This window comes from Manihot esculenta, chromosome 17 (assembly GCF_001659605.2).
Source record: "Manihot esculenta cultivar AM560-2 chromosome 17, M.esculenta_v8, whole genome shotgun sequence".
Classification (NCBI taxonomy): domain Eukaryota; kingdom Viridiplantae; phylum Streptophyta; class Magnoliopsida; order Malpighiales; family Euphorbiaceae; genus Manihot; species Manihot esculenta.
In genome coordinates, this window is record NC_035177.2 from 22572682 (window position 1) to 22594517 (window position 21836).

At 33.0% G+C, this 21836-nt stretch overlaps 3 protein-coding genes across 4 annotated transcripts; 1 reads left to right on the top strand and 2 right to left on the bottom strand.

The window, feature by feature from the left end:
• Positions 1-2262: 2262 nt before the first annotated feature.
• Positions 2263-3835, bottom strand: LOC110604520 (multiple organellar RNA editing factor 9, chloroplastic). Its single transcript, XM_021742711.2, has 4 exons — positions 3357-3835; positions 2902-2999; positions 2733-2798; positions 2263-2622 (listed from the first exon to the last, which is right to left on the bottom strand). The coding sequence occupies exons 1-4, from the start codon at positions 3746-3748 to the stop codon at positions 2447-2449; spliced, it is 732 nt and encodes a 243-aa protein (XP_021598403.1). The 5' UTR covers positions 3749-3835; the 3' UTR covers positions 2263-2446.
• Positions 3836-8701: 4866 nt separating this feature from the next.
• Positions 8702-11837, top strand: LOC110604636 (transcription factor bHLH112). The gene is made up of 7 exons (XM_021742894.2): positions 8702-9193; positions 9455-10067; positions 10159-10266; positions 10370-10435; positions 10522-10587; positions 10741-10788; positions 10917-11837. Exons 1-7 carry the CDS (start codon positions 8820-8822, stop codon positions 11067-11069), a joined length of 1428 nt encoding a protein of 475 aa, XP_021598586.1. The 5' UTR covers positions 8702-8819; the 3' UTR covers positions 11070-11837.
• Positions 11838-14045: 2208 nt separating this feature from the next.
• On the bottom strand, positions 14046-17714 carry LOC110604506 (NAD(P)H dehydrogenase (quinone) FQR1). Of its 2 annotated transcripts, none has more exons than XM_021742694.2 (4): positions 17536-17714; positions 15740-15833; positions 14625-14887; positions 14046-14488 (listed from the first exon to the last, which is right to left on the bottom strand). In XM_021742694.2, exons 1-4 carry the CDS (start codon positions 17556-17558, stop codon positions 14257-14259), a joined length of 612 nt encoding a protein of 203 aa, XP_021598386.1. In that variant the 5' UTR covers positions 17559-17714; the 3' UTR covers positions 14046-14256. The 2 variants fall into 2 exon arrangements, with proteins under 2 accessions (XP_021598386.1, XP_021598388.1); XM_021742696.2 differs by lacking the exon at positions 17536-17714 and adding an exon at positions 17371-17480.
• Positions 17715-21836: the final 4122 nt, after the last annotated feature.

The window sequence follows — 21836 nt, forward strand, 5'->3', positions numbered from 1 at the left end:
TCTTGATTCCCTAGGGTTTCAAAATTTATTCCTCAAATGGCTGTTATGCCCTTAAAAAGGAGTTTTAAAACGGGCCAATGAATTTGATTAGTTGGCAGAGGAAAGCAAATGAGCAAAACGCTGTGCATAATCATAAGCCGTGCAGCCACTTTTGCGTTGCAGTGCTGAGCTGTCGTGCATTTTATAATCATAATCTTGTGGCTGTCTGTTGCTCTTTTTGACCTAAGCTCATCCCAAAATGCTTGCTTGCTTGCACCATTTCAAATTCACAAATATCCCACTAATAAATATATGATAAATTAATTAAAATTATAATAAATTAATATTGAGATGGTCTACAAACAAACAGAGGAGAAGATGATGAAGTCTCATATAATTACTTAGTAATGATGGAGTATTTCCATTATCACAATGCTGGTGCTCCATTAATAGATCATATACTTGATGTTGCTGATGCCTTAACAACAATGCATAATTAGATAAACCCTCAAAATTTCTCCTGCATCAGTTATATCCTGAGAAATAAAAAAAAAGGATGAAGAAAGCTGTTTCTTGCACCTATTAACTTGTCCCAATTCATATGCCTTAATCATCCATATGTAACAACCCATACCTCATAAAAAGAAGACTGTTGTGATGTAACTGTCACAAGAAAAACCCACCAAAATTGGATAATTGCTCCCTGTTAAAGATAACAAGCATGTGCCTTTTGCCGAGTCCATTAAAAGGACAAAACTTTCTAGGCAATATGATGGAAAACACCAGCTTCACTCAACTTGGCTTGAGAGTCAGTCATGAAAGCAACCCAAAAGGCATAAGCATCCCTGTTAATATTCGCCTGAGGTTGTAATAAGGAAATACAACTGACTCAGTTCTAGTTTAACCGGATTTTAATTTTTATACTCGCTGGTCTTGTATTTTAAATTACTTGAATTACTCCAATTCAATGGGAAAAAATGCATGCTAGTTTTTCTTTGAGGTTGATTACTTGGCCTTTAAGTAGCTGGCTGAATTTACGTTCTCCTTTTTCTTCGTCTCTCCGTCTTCTCTAAAACAAGCTTTGTTTTTATCGACTATATTCGGTCTCCTTTGCCCATGTCGGGCTGGGAGCTCCTTTTATCGACTGTGCATGCACATTTAAAACACTAGTGTTTGCTGTTTTTGCCGAGAGGAAGCCAAATCTCTTCCAACTTTTTTTTGGTGTGGTAACTTTGAAGATGTTACGGTTGCTCTACTTTGAAGCATCCAATCTTTGAAGGGTCGAGTGTGCAAGGAGCTTTGTCGCAACACCCGCTCTATTCCCCTTAACTCCAGTTCTGACTCATGGTGATGGTATCTGCATCTCTATTGTTTTGAAGCTTTTGACTAATCAAACTCTTCCTATTTTTTGTTTTGCTGGTATTTATATTGTGTTAGATTCTTTTGGGTGGGCGACGTTTTCCTTCTAAAAGAGCTGGAGAAACGGTGGCGAAGGCAGGGATGGCGGCGTATAACTATGTTCATCTAGATTTTCCTCTTTCCGTTAGCTAGGATATCTGTGTAGGGCTATAGGTCTTTTTTGTTTTTACTGAATTAATTTGAAACTTTCTTTGTTTTAGGCCTAATGAGTTGAGCTATTCCTTTATATTCTTTCCTGATTTATCCAGATTTGCAATAAATTTGTCTTATCTCTGGCAAAAGAAAAAATTACTTGGCCTCTTTTTAACATTTTTCAAGTCATGTTTCTTTCTCATACCAATGGAATTCCAGCTGCGGGATTGTGACCTTACAATACATACACAGGGGCCGCTGCTGTCCCACTTCCATTTAAAAGGCCCAGCTTAAAAGGACATTGAAGTAGATAGCCAAAAGAGGTCTACAGAGTAGCTCAACCATAACTTGAACTAGGTCATAACCAGACGAACAAACTATAACATCTCACTGAAGAGTGAAGAACAGAATTGAAGGCAAAACCAGAGCTGCCATGAAGAGAATAGAAAAGTAAATGCCAACTAGGATCAAATAGCATCTAATTGGAACAGGTCCATTCACATTGAAAATCTATAAATTCATGTTCCTCAAAGATGAAAGATCTCATCTGACCTTGTATGGATATATCATATATCAAGTATGCACTCACTAGACTCGCTCTATAAAACGAGATATTTAGTATCTAAGGTGAATCCACAAAAACAGTGATCCAACAATTAATAATGATCAATAGAATCCCACAAATTTAGATTATCCACTTCAACCAAAAGACATAAGAAAACAACACTGATATGATATCTAAGGTAATGCTTTAAACTAAAAGATATACAATCGTACTAACTGAAGTCCTTACAAAAGGAAAAGCCCACATGCAAATGAATTAAAGTGCCTATAACTATATTAAGAAAGTTCAAATTAAACACCGAAACTTTGAAACAGAGAAAAATTAGATAACAGATCCATAAACTCCACTAACTCATCCGGATGCTGGCTCTGATGTACTTGCCCCTTGTCTTGGTCTTCTCCGTTCAGGAGGTGGGCCATCTCTCCGTCTTTCATATCTTCTACTCTCGTACTTTGAACTATTTCTTTGCTTTGGTTGATAAGTAGGGTAAGTGCAAGGAATTATCTCTCCATTGATATACTTGTCTCCTGAAAAAAGAACCAACAGTGCATGAAGGACTCCATTTAAACTCAAAGACACATGTAAGTATGTAAAGCAATGAATAATGACTCAGAAATAGAGAGAAGAATAAACATACCTCCATAATCCTTGTTTTTCACATCTATATATGAGTCTGGAAGTACCCAGAGGACCCCAGGCAAACCTACATAAAACGAATACACCAATAAATTTCCTCAGAAACAACAAGCAAAAAAAAAAAGACTACGATGATTGAATAAGGACAGTGAAATCTATGGGTTACTTACCCTTGAATTTCTCAGAGGTGGCCTCATCAACAGTGCACTGGAATCCAGTGTATGTGGTGGTACTGAATGCATACATATTCTTCTTTGCCTCTTCCATGCTGATACACAGGTGCAGTACAAATTGAAGGGAAGTACCAACTAATTTATGTAACAATTACTAAGAGAAAATCATTCTTCAGAAAACAATGAAGCTCCAAAAATCCAATCACTTGCTTCCAATGCATTCTTAAGCCAACTACAGCATACAAATTAAACACAATTCCTATTCAATTTCTATTGATCAAGGCAATCATCTTGCCAAAAAATGAACCAAACCTCAAGAAATGCCCAATTCTGCTTCATTCAAGTGAAAAAACCAAGATTTTTACGAAGTACAAGGAAATCCATCAAACCATAGCATCTAAAACCAACACAAAATCCACCAAATTTGAAGTAGATAAATTTAAAGAACGAACCTGCCCAAGACAGTGGCGAGGGTGTTGAGGTAAGTATCAATCATCTGCTCCCTAGTAGGTGCAGGGTCCTTGGGGAATTCCATCACAATCAACCAATGATTATAATCACAGCCGGGTAACATTATTGTGTCTCTAGTCTCGCTACTGCTGCTCCTCTTCGCGGAATAATCCGAATTCATCGCGGCTCGGGTCATCAACGGCTGCTGTAGCTTCCTGCCCTTGACAGAATGCCACGGTGCTAGAGCCCATGATCGCGAGGTGGAAATGAGGGGAGTAAAGGAGGGTTTAAGGGGAGAAAGAGAAGGGGCTAGGGTTTTGGGAGTGAAACAAGAGAGGGTAAATGCTGCCATTGGATTCAACGCACTTGAGACACCGGCGATGGTGAGTGGCATTTTGGAAGATAAGGGAGGATTTTGTTAAAAATAAAATAAAATCATTCAGTTCAGATATGAGAGTTGAAACCCTGTTATGAAATTGGACTTGTGGATCATGGAGGCCCAAGTTAGGGTTTTCGTGAGAAGGGAACGATGACAATGGAGGACAGGTCCAAAAGAGCTAATCAAGGTTGGTATATTATTCACTAAAAAATAAATTAAAATTAAATGGGATCCATGAATAGAAAATTGAGTTATTTGATTTTCTGAATAGGTACTTACAAGATTAGGTGCATATAACATCAGCAATACTATCAAAACCTGTTCGACGAAATGCCTTACTAGCTACATGCGTTCACCATTAGTTAATTATATTATTAATCCTTAATTAATTTTTAAACTAAATAATTTGTCTATTATTTTATGATAAACCATTTGACCAAATCTTCTATTACATCAGTTTCTCAACAAATACTAGTGTATTTTACAATATATGCACAGAATAAGGAAGAAGAAACACTAGCAAACATGAACAAAACCTAACCAAACCTTGTATATATACCAAAGATTAAATTATATACTATACTATCCTCATCACACATGCAGATGCTTGAATTATTAAAATCAAAGAATTAAAACAATGTTTAATTTTAACATCTATTTGACTTTGTTGGTTTGGACGGATTATTAAATTAATTAGATTTATATTTAGTTATTAATTAGCTTCTGATTGGAGACCAAAAACTCCATATAGATATCTAAACTTCATCATCTCCAAATCCATGGAAAGGACACTTGTCAATACCCATGTTTACTACCAACTCTACAAGCTCTGTGCTAATGTCTTTGTCCTCCAAAATTCTCACAAAGAAAATAATTTAGTTTTTTAAGATGGGTCACCAATGTAATAAATAATTTAGTGTTCTATGGTAATAATGGGAATACAGAAAGGGGTGAGAAGTGTAGGTCCATCCCACCCATATATCTTTCCAACTCTCCATTCTTTCATCATGAAAAAGATGAAACCCTAACACAATAATATTATGTACAAACCAACCAAAATCTTATTTGAACTCCTTCTAGTCCATGGCTTTTCAAACTAGTCCTTTGATCAATAACAACAAAATTGACCCTTGTTTGATTTTTCTGTTTCTCTTTTCTGCAATGATGATGATTCACACTCAATGGAGAGGGAACTTTCATAACCATGGGGTAAAAAGGAAAAATCCCAAAGGATGAGTTGTCATGTTTAGGAGAAATAAAGACGCAAGAAAATGTATAATTAATCTTCCAGAAATCAGACAAGCGTGAGAAATAATGAAGGAGACTTGTCGAGCACGAGATGACACACATGTCAATCAATGTCCTAAGGAAGGAAAACAATCTTAATTATTATTAATTAAGAGTAAGAGTAGTGGATTAATGCATGGTGTGTGAAGCATGGACCCAAATGAATGGCTAAAGGAAAGATTTCTCAACATGGGTCAATTATCCATGTCAACCCCACACAAACAAAATTAAATTGAATTTGGTCCAAAAAGGAAATGATTAAGGAGTTGTAATTGTTCTTCGCAATTCACAAACTCTCTCTCTCTCTCTCTCTCTGTGTGTGTGGAAAATTTTGAATTTAAATTACACAAAACCTTCCCACAAGTCAATCCAGATAGAGATAGCCATGGACCTCCACTTATTATTTATAACTTGTGAGTGGGTATGCGTGTGTTACGTGATTTAATTTCATTAAGGAATATATATATAAAAGAAGGTTAGTTGAGGACATAAGAATTTGGAACCCACGAGTCATGACATAACAATAATTATAACTCCTAAATCATAGAATCAGGTGTAGGACGGCACTTACAAAAGCATGTTTACATCTCTTTAATCATGCCCACATTTATTTTAATATTGCCTGTGGCTGTCACCAACCAAATATCCCCCAACTCTCTTTTATCAATTAACCATATTTTTCATATTTTTTTTTGGGTTTAATTTAAGAATTAATAAAAAGAAAACAAAAGTATAATGTTGATTAACTATGTGGTAATTATGATTTTATTTTTTTCATTTCAAATTATACTGAATTAAATTGATCCATTTTAATTTAAAACCAAAAGGTCGATCTTAGGTTTGGGTTTACTGTTGCAGCCCTTACATTGCACGTTCCATGTCAAAACACATGGTCAACTCTTGGCCACAAAACACTATCTTTTTTTTTTTTTTTTCTAAATTCTAATTTTATGTTATTTTTATTATTTTTCCTCTTCAGAGGAATGTATATCATATACTGTTTTTGTGGGTCCTTGGGCAAGTGTCCTTTCATCTGTTGCTGCCACGTGTTCTTTTGCTCTCATTACTGCCACGTGATCCCAGTGCTGGACCAAACATGAACATGTTCAGTCCAAGTACGTGCGCGTGTATTTATTTTTGTCATCTTTTACACCTCAATAATACATCAATATGACGTCATTTTATGTAGTACATACGCCTTAAAACTTTATGTTTTTTTTTTTTCAAAATTATTCTATGAAGGTAATTGTGCTTTGATGGGGAATGGTATATGTATTAGCAAATGTCAAATAGCGTGGTAAATGAATATAATAAGAACAAGTTGTAGGAGTCATAATTAAGGGCATGAGCGAGAAAGAAAATATAGTAAGGGTACAAAATGGTTATTTTCAAAAGAGAGAGGAACATTCATCAAGAGAAACAACACATGAAGAAAATCCAAAGGATGGATGGGGAATGACCTAAATAGTAGCGCTCCGCAGGGGAGAAGGGAGAGATTGAAAAACTGGGGACTAGGGAGAGGGGCTAAAAGATAATGGCAAGGCAGAGGCGGTGGGGCTAAAAACACAAGTATAATAAGAGGAAGAATTTGTCACCATCGTTCCTTTGACTCTTTGGCGTTGGCGGTGCTTAAGAGGACCCAGGGCCCAGGTGACCTTTGGGTCCTACGTTGACTCCTACTTCAACTACTGAATCACATTTTTTTTTTTTTTTTTTTGTAATTTTTGAGGTTATATTATGAAAAATGAGGAAATTTGGATTTTATTTTTTAAATGTACTTAATTACTTGAGATGACAAAATGTGCATAAAAATATTATTTTAAATTAAATTATTTGTAATAAAGCTCATGGATGTGGCCTAACTTACCTGTTTCATTCTTGGTTTTTTCTTCAAGTCCAACTACCGTTAGCATTAGTTGTTAAACCTAATTTTCTTCTCAGTACAGTTACTTTGGTTTTGGACTCACAATTAATTTAATCCCAATTAAAATTAAATTAATTAAAAAATATTCATCCAAAAATAATATTCTTCTAATGGATAAACAAATTAATGAGATTCCATTGATAAATCAAATTTTGCCAAAAGTTTTCAGTTTGCTGATTTCATTGCATAACAAAATTAGGTGAGTTTACTGGTTTTTGGTCAACTGTGCCACTGAATTAGCTGATTTTTTTATATATATATATTTTTAATTATTTGACTCTAATTAAGATTAAATTTAACTGATATTATTTTCATTTTTCTAATAAAATAACATCAAAGGTAAAATTTCTTACATTATAATTAAATTATAAAACTTTGAATATTTGATCAAGAAATTAACAAAAAGCCAAAGGATTAATGAGAGTGATTCATGAAAAAAGAAAGGAATATTTCCATTTTTCAGAAAAATAAACTTATCATATTTAGAGTGACAAGTTTTAGTGCATGGCCGAATTGAGAAATTGACATCACCTCACCTCCCTGCAACTATTAATTAAATTTCAAATTCACATGATAGCATACATTACACATTTTCTCACGCAACTCCTTTTTTTTATTAAATATTTTCAAATTTAAATATATATATTTATCTTTTAATATGAAAAAGAATCAGACATTTTTTAAAAATAAAAACATTAAATTATAAATTTTTTTAAGTGGAGATTAAAAGTTGGGAGAGTAAAACTTGAAATCTATTAGATTTACTTGTATACACTTACAACCATACTAAATCTTTAAATCTTTAAAACCTTTAAAACTAAAGATTTGCTTGAAATCGTGCTATAATTAATAAATATTGCTAAGCAAATAATTAATGTCTCTACATATCATAATTATTAAGAAATTATGGGACCATTTTTTTAAAATTATTTAATTATTATTATTAATTATGAGAAGCTCTACCTCTACGTAGCAAACAGTGGAATAACAAGAATAATTAATAATAATTGGCATGGATTCCAATTATGTATCCTAGGTACTAAGTACGTATATGCCAATGCACATATCAACTTCTTATGGTTGAACTATGAATCTACCAAATGACTTGAAGAATAATAATTTTTAAATTAAGTATAGAAATTAAGTTTCAAGTGAATTGTAAAAACTAAAAACTACCAAAGCTTTTATAAAAGCCAATACAATAAACAAATTTGGAATTACCTAATGCAAAGCAACCCACATAAAACCAAAAGCATAAACCAAGAAATTAAAGAGCTTGTCTTTTACAGAAAATTTCAGCAAACTCAATTCCTTGTGTATTGAATTTGGGACCATGAATAAGGAAAAATTCTTTTTCATATAATAATCAACAAACAATATTAGCCATTAGATTTAATCAAGCATATTATATATATATTTTTTAATAATATATATAGATTATAATTGAGTCCAAAATTTTGACATGGCATCTTGATCAAAACCCATGTATATTATCATCACACCACATACTTTACTTGCAAGGAACAAGAATTCTTTTCAAGAATATATAAGAAATTTAAAAAAAAAAAAAAAAAGGAAGAGGGAATGAACAAAATTAATATAGAAAGACTTAAAGAAAAAGAAGAAAAATTCGATTCAAAATGCTTTCTCTCATATGTCTAATCATCCCCTTTGATTTGTCAACCAAGTTTCTTCTTGTAATTTCCTTCCGTACCCTTCAACCATTTCATATATATATATAATATTTTTATTTTTATTATATAGAGAAAGAGACAGAGAGAGGTAGCTCAAGGTAACAACAAAGTAAAGAAGAAGGAAGATATATATATATATATATAAAAGAGAAACACACAAGCCTACAATTCATTGTTGGCCATGGCAGAGGAATTTCAGACCGGGATTTGCGGCGGGAACTGGTGGAGCTTGTCGAAAAGCGTGTTCATGGGTGGTGGTGGCTCATCACCCTGCTCTACGGGAATTAACGCAACTGACATGGGGAATTATGGGTCTTGGATGGTGACGGATGTGGTGGACATGAAGTCAAGGTCATGCAAGCTCCATAATATTAACACCGCTAATTCACTCTCACCTGATGCCTCACTTCTTTTGCCAGACTCGCAAAAGCCTCACCACACTGATTCTGATAGCGCTGCTACTAGTATTTTCATGGATTCTACCCTGCAAATGATGGGTTTTGGGATTTCATCTTCTTCTTCATCATCTTCTTCAGACTGGACTCAAACTTTACTGTAAGTTTTTTTTTTTTTTTTTTTCTTTTAATGAATCAAGATCCAAGATTAAGCTCCATAATTTAGATATAAAGTTTGAATTCAAGCACTTGAAGACCTTTAAAGTCTAAATCTTCAACTACAAGTTAGAAGAAGATAGCTTTGCTCGGAAAAAAGAAGTCAATATGATCATCAATTTAGCTTTTTCCTTTTTTCAAGTTTAGTTGTCAAGTGGGAAAATTTTTATATCAATTAGATTCCCTTTTCTTTTCTTTTTTGCAGTAGAAGAAATGGAAGAGCTGAGAGTTACAATTCCATACTGCAAGAAGAAATGAATTCTTCTCAAGTCCAAAAAGATTGGAGCAGTCCAAAGAACTTTACTGGTACGGGGGAAGATTCATCCATTAACGCTTTTAAAGAAATAAACCAAGATTTCTCTTTAGAGCAACAAAGGCTAAATAGTCCGATGAACACCTCCGAGAATGCTACGGCAACAACTTGCCAAGGCTTATCCACAGGATTTTCAATGGGGTCACCATCTTATGGCTATCCTTCAACACTGATACAAAGTTTATTTGACCCAGATCCTCAACCACAACAATCTCTTTTCAACAACCGAACCATCAACTATTCTTCACCTCCAAATTACGGGACCATCTTGAATGAACTCTCCCCTTGTTGGCCTAAACTTGCTCCCTTTCTAAAACCCTCATTGCCGAAGCAGCAGCAGCAGCCTGCATGTGGTGGCTTGCACTTCTCTAACAATACACCCTTTTGGAATGCTTCAGCAACTGCGCTAAATGATATTAGACCCAGTTTTCTACCCTCTCCTCAACCTCAATTTCTTGTTCCAACTTTTGACGAGAAACCCAACTGTTTCAACCTCACCACAAAGGTAAACCTACGATGATTGTTCATCGATAATGTTTTAGATTTATATCTAGGGTTTTTGTTTTGAATCATTTTGTGGGATCTTTATATTTCAGACTAACAATGAAGAAGTTCGAGACTCGGGATCATTTGTTAAGAAAGGAAGTGAACCAGCGTTCAAAAGGCCTCGAATTGAAACGCCAACACCATTACCAACATTTAAGGTACAAACACAAGCAATCAAGCTCTTGCCTGGTGGGAACTTAGAACTTTTTCTATCAAAATTTGTTTTGTTAATCAAATGAATGATACACTTGTTATGTTCAGGTCCGAAAAGAGAAGCTAGGGGACCGAATAACTGCCCTTCAGCAATTGGTTTCACCTTTTGGAAAGGTAAGTCTCTGGATTTTTTTTTTCCTTTCAATTGAAAGTTAACCTTTGGTTAAATATAAATTTCTGATAGTGTCTGTTACTTTCAGACTGATACTGCATCTGTTCTTCATGAAGCCATCGAGTATATCAAGTTTCTCCACGATCAAGTCAATGTATGTTAATCGCCTTATAGGGATTCACCGAAATTCTAGGAGATGATCCTAGCTACTTGATTTAAACAAGATAATATTAGAAGCTATATAGGTCTTTTGTGGATTAATTAACTAGGCCTGAAACATATGCCTTGATTTCGCCAATGCCTGCAGGTTTTGAGTACTCCATATCTGAAAAATGGTAATCGTCAACATCACAAGGTGCTTCACAGATCTTCTTCCCCTTTCCTTCTCCTTTGGTTTTTACATATACAGCAAATTAAACTGATGATTACAAACAAGGAAAAATAATGATACATTGTTTATACATATATATATACATGTTGTAGGTTGGTGAAAAATTGAAGGACGAAGAAGGGTCATTAAAACAAGATCTGAAAAGCCGAGGGCTATGTCTTGTACCAATCTCAAGCACATTTCCTGTAAGTAATGAGACCACAGCAGATTTCTGGACGCCAACATTTGGAGGTACTTTCAGGTAGAGAGAAGAATGTGAAACTCTATTGAATATATGATCCAAGCAAGATGGGATTCATAACTTCAATACAAAAGGAGAGAAGATTATTAGGAGCTGAACATTGTTGTGGCATAGGCTGGTAGCTGTACCAGTGTTGCGAGAAAAGCTAAAGAAAACAAAGAAAAAGAAGAGGAAGTGACCCTTCAAAATGGAAGCAGGCAATGCTGGGCCAGCTGCAGGCAGAATGATTTAGGAGCTAGCAAATGATGAGGAACTCTTCAAGATAAATATAATGTATTTTATATTATATAGGAAATTAAAAAGCTAGGTTAAGCACAGGAACAAATGCTAAATTTAGCCATAAAGTTTGAAATTTGTAAGTTAATTAAGAGCTGAATTTAGCAGACGGGCAATAATTAATAATAACAATAACTAAAAGCCTTTTGTTCCTGGTGAAAGGCACACCCATCTCTTAATTTTTATTGTTATTGAAGAAGAAGGAAAAGAAAAAGAAAATAATTTTAATTCAAAAATATAACTCAGTGGAGCTCATTTGATTGCTGTTATAACTTTTTCATTTGTTTATACGTTTTGAATGTGGTAGTGGAAGTCAGAGGCCGAGCCCACACTTCCTGCTTTAATTAGGGTTTCTGGTTTTTTATTTTTGTCTCTTTTTTCTTTCTCTGTACTCAGTAATCACAATGAGAGAGAAGAAGAACCTCCATGCTCGCGCGTGCATGTCATGTGCGTCTCCTTCTCTCTTCTCTATGAGAAGATTTCCTTAAAAGGTTTCTGTAAGATCCTTAATTGCTGCTAAATACCCACTTAATCAATTAAATCATTATCTCAACTTAATCATTACTTTATTTTTTTTTTTTTTGTTAATGTATAAAACAACTTTGGCATAAACAAAGGAAATTTTTTTGCAATATATAATTACTGTTGTCTTAACCCATTATTGTTTTCTTGTGTTCATATTCTGCAAAAAGACTAATTAAGCATTTCTTGATTGCTTAATACAAACAAAGAATTAACATATTTAGAAATTCATGATCATCATACTGTGCCGATATATACTGGCAAATAAATTAAAAAGTTTTATAATTCAGTAATATTGCCATTATTTTCAATTTGAAGGTGCAGTTGTGCTATGATTTTCTTTCCATGACAACATATACTGCCAAGGAAATAAATTTTCTGAGTCTTATACTAAACTACACACTGTTTGTTGCTATGAACTGCATCTCCATAATTAAGCCATAGGAAATTTAGGTAGCTTTGAGGTCCATTCTATTTATTATTTAAAAAAAAATAGAATTATGTTTGATTTTGTAATAATTTCACAACAAGGAATCACTTAATTTCTAATCTTAATGTATAGGCAATCCTTAAACAAAGTGTAATTGATTAGGAATCATTAATTAATTAATTTGCAATAATTCATACCTTAAATCTTAGGATTTTTTTTTTTTTTAATCCAGTTGAATGGAAAAAGATACGAAAGCCTGTAAAGCAAAAATAAAATAATTGAAATATGTAAGAGTAAGTAAGGAAAAATTAAATTAAAAAGAAAGCTTAATATTGAAGAATACCATTGACAAGTGACTAATCATGAAAAAGCACTTTAATAGCTAATATATATTGTTGATTGGAATCCCTCACTCTCAGCATTTTCTTTATTATCTCTTTGAAATTGATGGGTTGATGGGTATTATACCATAACTTCAAGCATCAGGATCAGTACCATTGCCTTCCATGGACACACACAGAATTCAATTCTTAATAATTATATATATATTTTCTCTTTTACTTGATAAAAAAAAGAAGAAGGAATACTAAAAAGGAAAAGCATCTGGGCATCATTTTTTATGTTTTTACAAGCTTTGCAATAATGGCATACCTTTTTTTCTTTTCTTTTCTTGTTTTGGCTAATCAAGGACAAACCAAACAGTTGTATTATGCTACAAGTTTTTTCATGCTTAAAAAGGATTATTTCTTTCTGCACCTTTGAATCTAATCTTGTTGCAATTTTCTTTTTTTTTTAAAAAAAAAAAATACCAATATAACAGCTTAAGCCTTCAAAAGATGATGATTGAAAGTCTCCAACTTTTGTGTGCTTGTGTTGTCAATCTCTTTTGACTCTCATTGTTATTACCATTTCAAAACCATATATTCTCTTATTAATACTCTGCAAGAGTTCCATTTAATCCAAAACTCAGTGTTTTTAATGATAAAGAAGGATAGGATATTTTTGCTTATCACTTTTATAAAGTTAGCACCAATAAAAGTACAGCTGATGATTTGATTTCTCAAGGATCTCACTTTAATTCAATTTTGATTCCATTACATGTTTTTTTTTTCCCAATATTTGTTATTTGAGGTATTTTCTCTTGTATTTCAAGTGGATTTGAAGTTAAAATTTTGAGTGAGGCTTAATTCAATAGCAAGCCCATCCAATTTATTTTAGATTTAGGGATCCATAAATTTTTGCTCCATGGCAGAAAAGCTAATGGACCTCCTAAACTGAAAGATATCCTCAACTCTCCAAAATGCAATGGCTTATGAGATGGGGTGAATTAGGAAAAATGCACTTTTTTTAATTAACTGAATGTATTTACCATCAGATTAATTAAATCTTCCATGATTTAATTAATACCATAAATGAAAAAAAAATGATCAGATTGTCGTAACCCCATATCAGGTATAGCATGTCTATGACATGCGCCAACTTCAAGATGCCATTGTTTCAGAGACTTTTTGCTTCATTCCTCAGTTAGCTAACCAAGCAGCTGATGCTTTAGCCATGGCTGGAGGAACTTCCTCCTCCTGTTATGTATTTGGCAGAAACTGATGCATCTCTCCTTTAGTTTCTTTTAATGCAGCATTTCTTTAGCGTGCACAGAAGGACATCAATGGGAAATAAGATTAAAGCGTGAATTTTCTCACTCTATCATGTTCTTGCCGTTTTCTGATCTGTAAGCAGTTTTGAACTCATGGAAACTAGGAAAACTGACATTTCAGATCAATGCCCAAAATAATTTTGCAATTGTAGGTGCCTTGTTATGATGGAAGAACAGTAAGCTCATGGACAACATAATCCAAAAGGCACATTATTCTTCACAAGAACATGAACTGCAGTCTTTATTAGGAACAGAATAAAAATTTTAAGGGTACATGTAGCAAGATCAAGACAAATTGGGTGAGAAAGAAAATCAAGCAGCTGCCTTGAATTTCTTCGTAATGCCAGCAAAGTATTTTCCCTGGTGGAAAGCTTGCTCAAGCTCTAGCTGAGAAGGCTGTCTGGACCCATCCCCGGCATAGGTTCCTGAACCATAAGGGCTCCCACCCTTCACCACCTCCATCTCAAACATGCCGGCTCCAAATGTATACCCAATGGGTACAAAGATCATTCCATGGTGAACAAGCTGAGTGATGGCAGTCAACCTGTATCGTGTTTCCATTAGAAGTAAGGAAAGGCCAAAAACATTGTGTCTCCATTGTAGAAAGACACTCGAGAAAGCATGCCTTTAGATCAATTGGAAAATAAAATGGGGCATAACAAGTGTGAAATGAAACTTACGGAGTGGTCTCCTGTCCACCTCCCTGAGAACCAGTGCTGTAGAAAATTCCTGCAGGTTTGCCTGCAAGTGCTTGTGATCTCCATAGCCCTCCAGTTGCATCCATAAATGCCTTGAACTGAGCAGCCATCATTCCAAATCTAGTGGGGAAACCCAAAAGAATCCCATCTGCCTCAGCTAGCTCGCTTGGAGTGATAATAGGTACATCACTCTTTGATGGTGCACCCATTTTTCCAAGTACCTCTTCTGACAGTGTTTCAGGTACCTATTGATGTGCCAAATATATTCAATCAGCCAACTCTAAATCTTACTATGGAATAGAGAAAACCAAAGAATTAGAAAAGGGAAATGCACTTATGTTACGGTGAAAATTCAAATATTTTTTACCAGAATCATGTTGGAGATTCTCAAGGAACACATATTTAGATGGAGTCAACTAAAATTAGAATTATATCTTGTTAACCAGAAAACCAACTCAACTGGCATTTATTTCTTGAAGAACAATAAAATTTTCACTTCCCAAAGAAAAAATTAAAAAGAATAAAAATAAAAGATACCTCCTTTGGAAGGTTCCAGACAAGGCAATCTATCCAGCATAAAACAGCAAGCAATTTACCTTTTCACACAACCAGGTCTTGAGAGGGAAAAAAAATCTGGAAAGGATACATCCTCTATTTTCTATGAAGTGGATGCTCTCCAGACTTGTCAGTGACCTCATACTTGCCTAGATTTCTATTGTGGCCATAGAACCTATGTTATTCAAGGCAAATCTCTAAACAGACTGGCCAAAGTCGATTTAGTTTTCCTTCCTACAGGATTTTAAACCCAACTCCGGCCAGCAAGCTACAATAGAAATCAAATTCTTTAAACTTTAATGACACCAAATTGAAAGAAAATCCTGGGCATCATTGACAGAAATTATGCTCTAGTTGACATTATATTTTCCCATGTTCTAATCACTATGCTTGTTCAAACTGAAAATTTTCTTCATTGAACTCCAATGATCTAAAGAAAGAACTAGTCAACATCATACAGCCTGGTAGACATTTAAATGACAAGGAAAATAAGCTTATAACCAAAGAGTTCAAAAAGTTATATTGCAAACAAAATTACAAACCTGCCACAGTTTCACTTCCACTCCTTCCACTGAAGCAGCTCCTTTCTTTATCTCTTCAGCTAGTTTTTCAACATGTCCGTACATGGAATAGTAACTGCAGAAGGCATCAATGATCACTTAGATTCTAGTGTAATAAACATGAAATATAAATATAGACAGTCCAAGGGAAACTGTATATCCCATCATACAGTTTTTCAAATTGACTTTATTTCCAGGCTGTTACCATTGGTATAATCTTTCAATGCATGATAGTGATAGGGAAAAGGATTTTAGCACAAAAGTAATAAAATTCATCTATAAGTTACATCATGGATGATAGTGAAATGAAAATTGGTGGGAGAATAGTAACGCATATAATATCAGTGTAATGGCTAAGTAGGCCTATATCAAGGGAAATAACTTTTAGTGTAGATGCCATAAACAGACAGTATATTCACCATATATACATGGACGTAGGTTGCAGGGGTAAAGATATAGTTGCTTGTACAAACATTTGGTTTCACAAGCCATCATTGCATCATTTCAATAAATCTACCATCTATACCAAACCAGTAGTTTGTTTCCATGATTGAAATAGAAGAAAATTTAGATGCTGTTCCTTGTGCATTCCAAGCCATTTGTGATGTTTTATGAATGGTAAATTACATGCCAAGAACTAGTTTCAATAATGATGTTTACTGGGACCACATGATCTAAAAGCATGGGGCTCACATTAGTTCCTCTCTCAATTATAATTTCAAAGGGTAGGTCCAGTTTCACAATCACTTTTTCTCCTAATTATGCGCATAATGTTCACAAGTTTTGTGATCTTATTGTTTATAACTCTAGCTCCAGCTATTTTACCTAAGACCTTCAGGAGTTATACATGCTTGAATAATTGCCAGGTATCACTATGAGTGGCAAACATTGAAAAACATGATTTTCGCTCTTAAGATTAATCACAAGCGTGGAAGAGAACAACAACCACGGACTGTCTTCAGCAGGAAAAAAATATATTGTTTTAGGGCCACAAGTTGTTTAGATATTGCTATATTGATCATGACACTCGACCCTAATTAACTGGTAAGAGGCATATATTGGTTGTTATCCAACCTCAATCTATTTTATTTTCCTTTTCAGCTTTCTATCCATTGAAGCATTCCTCAGATTGCACAAGAAACAAAAGGGAAGAACAATATGGAAAACCTAGATCCCCTAGTTCAAGCACATAGAAGACAAAATTTATCAGCTCCTCCATAATCTCTTTCGCCTAACATCAAGTTTATACAACCTTATCCCCTCATTTTAATGAATTAGAAATCAATCAAGAATGGCAACATGGATGATGAAATTATTAGAAGTCTTTTAGTTTTCACTTCATATATTCCTATCCAGAATAAATTATTGTTCAGCAACAAATGGGCATTAAAATCCATGATATTGATTCCCATTAGCTAAGAGTGGATATAATATTATCTATTAAATTCCCATCAAAACATATAGTGAGAATCCTATAATCAAGATCAAATGAAGCCTCATAACAAAATTTTCCATGAGCTAATTTCCATCCAAGAAAACAGCACACAATTATGCAACAATACATATTAAAAAACCGAAAAAAAAAACCTTCAAAATAATGAAAAGAGCCAAACCCATTAATCATCGGGATAAAATAGGCCAAAATAAATCAAAAAATGAGCAGCTAAACTTTAATGCACAGCAGGAAACAAACGAAGAACAGGGCATAAAACGAGGGGATGAGGGGGGTGAGTAAACCAAGAAGCTAAGAAAGAAGAGAAAGAGATGGTAAAGCTTACACAACATAGACTTTTGTAGCCATTGACAGAGGCTGTATTCCTGTAAATAAGTCCGCGTTAATGCTTCAGATGTCTTGAGAAAAGAAGGCGTTTGAGAGAGAGAAGGAAGAAGAGTTGGGAAATGCAAATGCGCAAGAGGGAAGGAGAAAGATTGGCCCTTTATTTATTTTGGTCGACATGGGTAGAATTTAATCCGTTAAAAACGTCAAATTACTCGCTAATTGCTTCCTTAGCTGTGTCTTTGATTCTTCTTTAACTTGTGATTTTGAGGATGTTGAAGTCATTCTCATCATCATTTTTCTATTAAAAATTATTAGTTTTGCTTAATAACTAATAAATATAACCAAAACTTGTAAATTAAGTTAGAAATTAACTTTATTTTATGATTGGTTTAATTTTAATATATTTTCAATAAAAAAATATATATCATAATATTTCTGAATTAAAACTATTTTCACTATATATATAGTTTTTTTTTTTGTGATTAAATCATTACTTCCCATGTTCAATCAAGTCAACTTTTATATTTTATTAATTTTCTCTATGATATGTATCTAAAATAAATAAATAATTAATTAAAATAAAAAAATTAATGTATCTAGACGCAATATGCATGAGAGTTGATGCATCTCATCACTAGTTAGAGGGTCCTGATCATTGACTTAATTTGATATTAATTATGAATTTAAAAAAAATAAAAAATGGGATAATTTTATTTTAATCTTATTATTCCCTTTCTTTCTATTTTAATGTAAAAAATGAGAGATTTTTTAATTTAATTCTCTTTATTTATTATTTATGTAAAATGAAACTTATTAAAAATTAAATTGAATGAAATGAAATATTCATTAAGAAAGTGACATTGCTTCCACAATAAAAATATTACTCATTTCTTTCAATAGGGAAAAGAAATGATTGTCACAGCTCAATTCAATCTCATAAGTAAAATTACTTGTAATATAAGATTTATTCCCATAATTAAATAAGCCCCATTAAAAAACTTACGTCACCTTTTTTAAAAAATAAGTTCAAAAATTTAATGTCCATTTATCATTAATTAATAATAAATAGTTAGATGCATCAGTATCAAAAGATAAAATAAGGAAGATATTTATATAAAAAAAGTGCAGTAATTAATAAAAAGAATATTGCATTAAAGTTAATTTATTTATTATAATATATTTTAACAAAATATGAATATAAATAAATATACTGATGGAGTTTACTACTAATCGCTCTATGAAAAAAAGGCTAAATTTAAATGTTACGACAGTTCAATATATCAATTCACTTTAATGAATATGACCTGAATATCAATAGGGCTGCAGCTCAGTACGAAGGGATTCAATTCAACATGTCGCAAATCACACACATCCAAAATCCTAATAATATAGGCATGGGAAGAAATTAAATGGCTATGTGAAAATTAACTGTTTGTTTAGTATAGAAAGACTTTTCACATCGACCGTATATAGTAAATCGAAATTGTATATAATAATTAGTACGAAATTATTAAATAATTTAAATTAATCAATTTGAATCACGTGAAAAATGAGTCTAAAAGTTATTTGAATCAGTTTAAGCTAGACTATTTTCATTGGTATCAGGGTATCACATTGGATCAGACAAATTGTGCAGAGTTAGTGGACCTGTGAGAAAATGACTATCCATATAAAATGAGGTGCAGCCGCCCGAAACACTAGGGAACCACAATATCGAAAAATTCGGTTCTGACTTAGTAATTATATTTGATTCAATTAGCAACCGTATCTAATTCAGTTGTGACGAAAACTTTCACATCATCAGTATATGATAAATTAAAATTGTATATAATAACTAGTATGAATTAAGAGAAAAGTGAATTTAAAAATTATTTGGATCAGTTTAAATCGGATTAGTTCAGACTACCAATAACAGAGAAAAAGACGATACAATTTTATATAATAATGCGCATGGAGTATTGATAATTACACGTTATAAAACAATAAAAAAATTAAAATAAAAGGGAATGAGTCATTCAAATTAAACTCCTCACTGCTCTCTATTAAATTTCAAATAATTAAATATATATTTATTTTTCTTTGTAAATTATTATAACGTCGCTGCCACATGGAAAATTTTTTAATTAAAACATGTTGACTGTGCATAATTAAACAAATATATAACATTATTTAAGTAAATTAACAAGCACACAACTTGGAAGATTCCTGTTCAACTGTTAAGACAAAGTCATAAAACCTATAATTTATTATTTGAGTTTGCGTGGAGGAAAATATATTCCTTAATAAAATGTTAAGACAAAGTCATATTGAATAAACTCATAGACAACATACGCATTTATCATATTGTTTTGCACACAAACATGAGAATTAATACCTAATTTTTGATGTGTTTAGGTTAGATTCGAGGGTTTCACTCTAAAGTAGATATAAATGAAGTTATTTTAATTTATTTTTTTTTTTGAATGAATGAAAAAATTGAGTATAATTTAAGAAAGGTTCTTTTTAATTGATAAAATCAAAATATATGAATATTTTAATATAATTTTAAAACTATAAAAATATTTTAATTAATTAAAATATAATATAAGAGAACAAAAATAATTATCTCTTAAACTTTAATTTTACCACTTTTAAAAAGTGAATACTTTCTATTACCATTTATGATATATGAAATTTCAAATTTAAATATTAATTTAAAAATTGGAACATAAATCTATTAAGGAAGTTAAACTAAGCAGTATTAATAGAATTTATAAATAAACTAGATTAAACAGTGTTGATAAGATTTTAAAAGAAGTTAAAAAAAGATATAAGGAGTTAATAAATACTCTGTACATATAAAATAAATATGTTAGGTTGGACCCACAAAGAAGAGATACTTGTGATCCACGAATGCTTGGAGAGCATGCCCCTCCTTCCCATCATATTATGTCCAACAAATCAATGCTTAGAGGGAGAGGCTAAGTGTCTTCCAGAATCTTTCTTTTTAATATTTTGAAAACATGAACCTTCCCCTTCTTCTTCTTCTCTGCAATTATGGCTTCAAATTTGGCTTTTGTTGGTGGTTGGTGTTGGCTTTTGAGAGGATACCATTATGGAACATTTCTTCTTCCTTGTTGGCTTCACCACTAAACAAATAAGCTCTAGTTGCTTTGCCACATTCTTCTTTTTTCTTTCAACAAAATCAAGAATTTGACACTGTTCGGCCAACCGAGGAACAGTAGCTCTTCAATCAATGCCACAGCGTGTGAGAGTGTGGTGCGTAGAATTCAAGGATCAAAATTTTCCTCAGCCCAGAGCATGGATTATTGGGCCTATTAGCCAACCAAATCAGGACCAGAGAAGAGAGCTTTCAATTTGCCACTGAACAACAGAAAAGGCATTTGGTAAATTAATATCCAATCACTTGTTAATCTTTATCAATATCAAAGTAAGAATACAAAATTAGTGTCAAGATGGGATTAGAAATATGTCAAATCATTCATACACATCTTCTTTAACTTTGTTTCACACCAACAATCTACATGGAAGAGAAGAGTAAACTTTCAAGCCTGTTTAAAATCCAGATGTATGAGTTTTACCACTAAATATCTATAATCACTATAATCTTCTTTTTTTTTTTTTGGCCAAAATAATCACTATAATCTTAAATGAGAGAATTTATGTTTAACAATAATTAATGAGATATAATAATTGGCTAAAGTCAAAATTGGCTAACAGATGCGGCTCCTTCTTTTAAGTGAGATATAATAATTTAATCTCTTTTCTGCTTTCTGGTGGGTGGCGACTAGCAGAATCAACCTACCAATACCCAATTACCAACAAAGCCAAGAATTTTTTTTTTCATTTTTTCCTTTTTTCCGGTTAGACAGATGCATACATATCTATAAGACCAACATTAACGAAATAACAAAATAATTCAATGGCTTAAAGCGTCTTCCATGATTCACGGAACGAAGTACAAACAGCAACTGGGTTCACATTTGAAAACTTTGTTCATGATCATTATCCAGAGCCAGACGGAACGTAAGCTTTATCAAAATGAGCAACACAGCTACACCTTTGTTAAAATAGAGAGCCAAAAAAGCTTTTATAAATATAGGTGCTAATATATGTAGCCTGTTAAAAAAGACCCATTTTGTAATGTTCCATGCAGCACACAGGAGCAGTGGCAACCACCAAAGTATGCAACTGAGGGAGTGCTGGGGTCGTAGAGCTGCAAATGAGCATGCATACAGATGCTTCATATTAGGGTTGAAGTGTTTCAACATAAAGGTCACACCAACTCAACCAGAAGAA

Excerpts from the sequence above, each read along its gene's own strand:
- LOC110604520 (XM_021742711.2), bottom strand. The coding sequence starts at position 3,748 with ATGCCACTCACCATCGCCGGTGTCTCAAGTGCGTTGAATCCAATGGCA. Across the intron at positions 3,000-3,356 it reads CTCGCCACTGTCTTGGGCAG|CATGGAAGAGGCAAAGAAGA; the intron begins GTTCGTTCTTTA and ends CCTGTGTATCAG. Across the intron at positions 2,623-2,732 it reads GAAAAACAAGGATTATGGAG|GAGACAAGTATATCAATGGA; the intron begins GTATGTTTATTC and ends TTCTTTTTTCAG.
- LOC110604636 (XM_021742894.2), top strand. The coding sequence starts at position 8,820 with ATGGCAGAGGAATTTCAGACCGGGATTTGCGGCGGGAACTGGTGGAGC. Across the intron at positions 9,194-9,454 it reads GACTGGACTCAAACTTTACT|TAGAAGAAATGGAAGAGCTG; the intron begins GTAAGTTTTTTT and ends TCTTTTTTGCAG. Across the intron at positions 10,588-10,740 it reads TTCTCCACGATCAAGTCAAT|GTTTTGAGTACTCCATATCT; the intron begins GTATGTTAATCG and ends CAATGCCTGCAG.
- LOC110604506 (XM_021742694.2), bottom strand. The coding sequence starts at position 17,558 with ATGGCTACAAAAGTCTATGTTGT. Across the intron at positions 15,834-17,535 it reads GCTACAAAAGTCTATGTTGT|TTACTATTCCATGTACGGAC; the intron begins GTAAGCTTTACC and ends TGCCTTCTGCAG. Across the intron at positions 14,489-14,624 it reads GGTGGACAGGAGACCACTCC|GTTGACTGCCATCACTCAGC; the intron begins GTAAGTTTCATT and ends AACACGATACAG.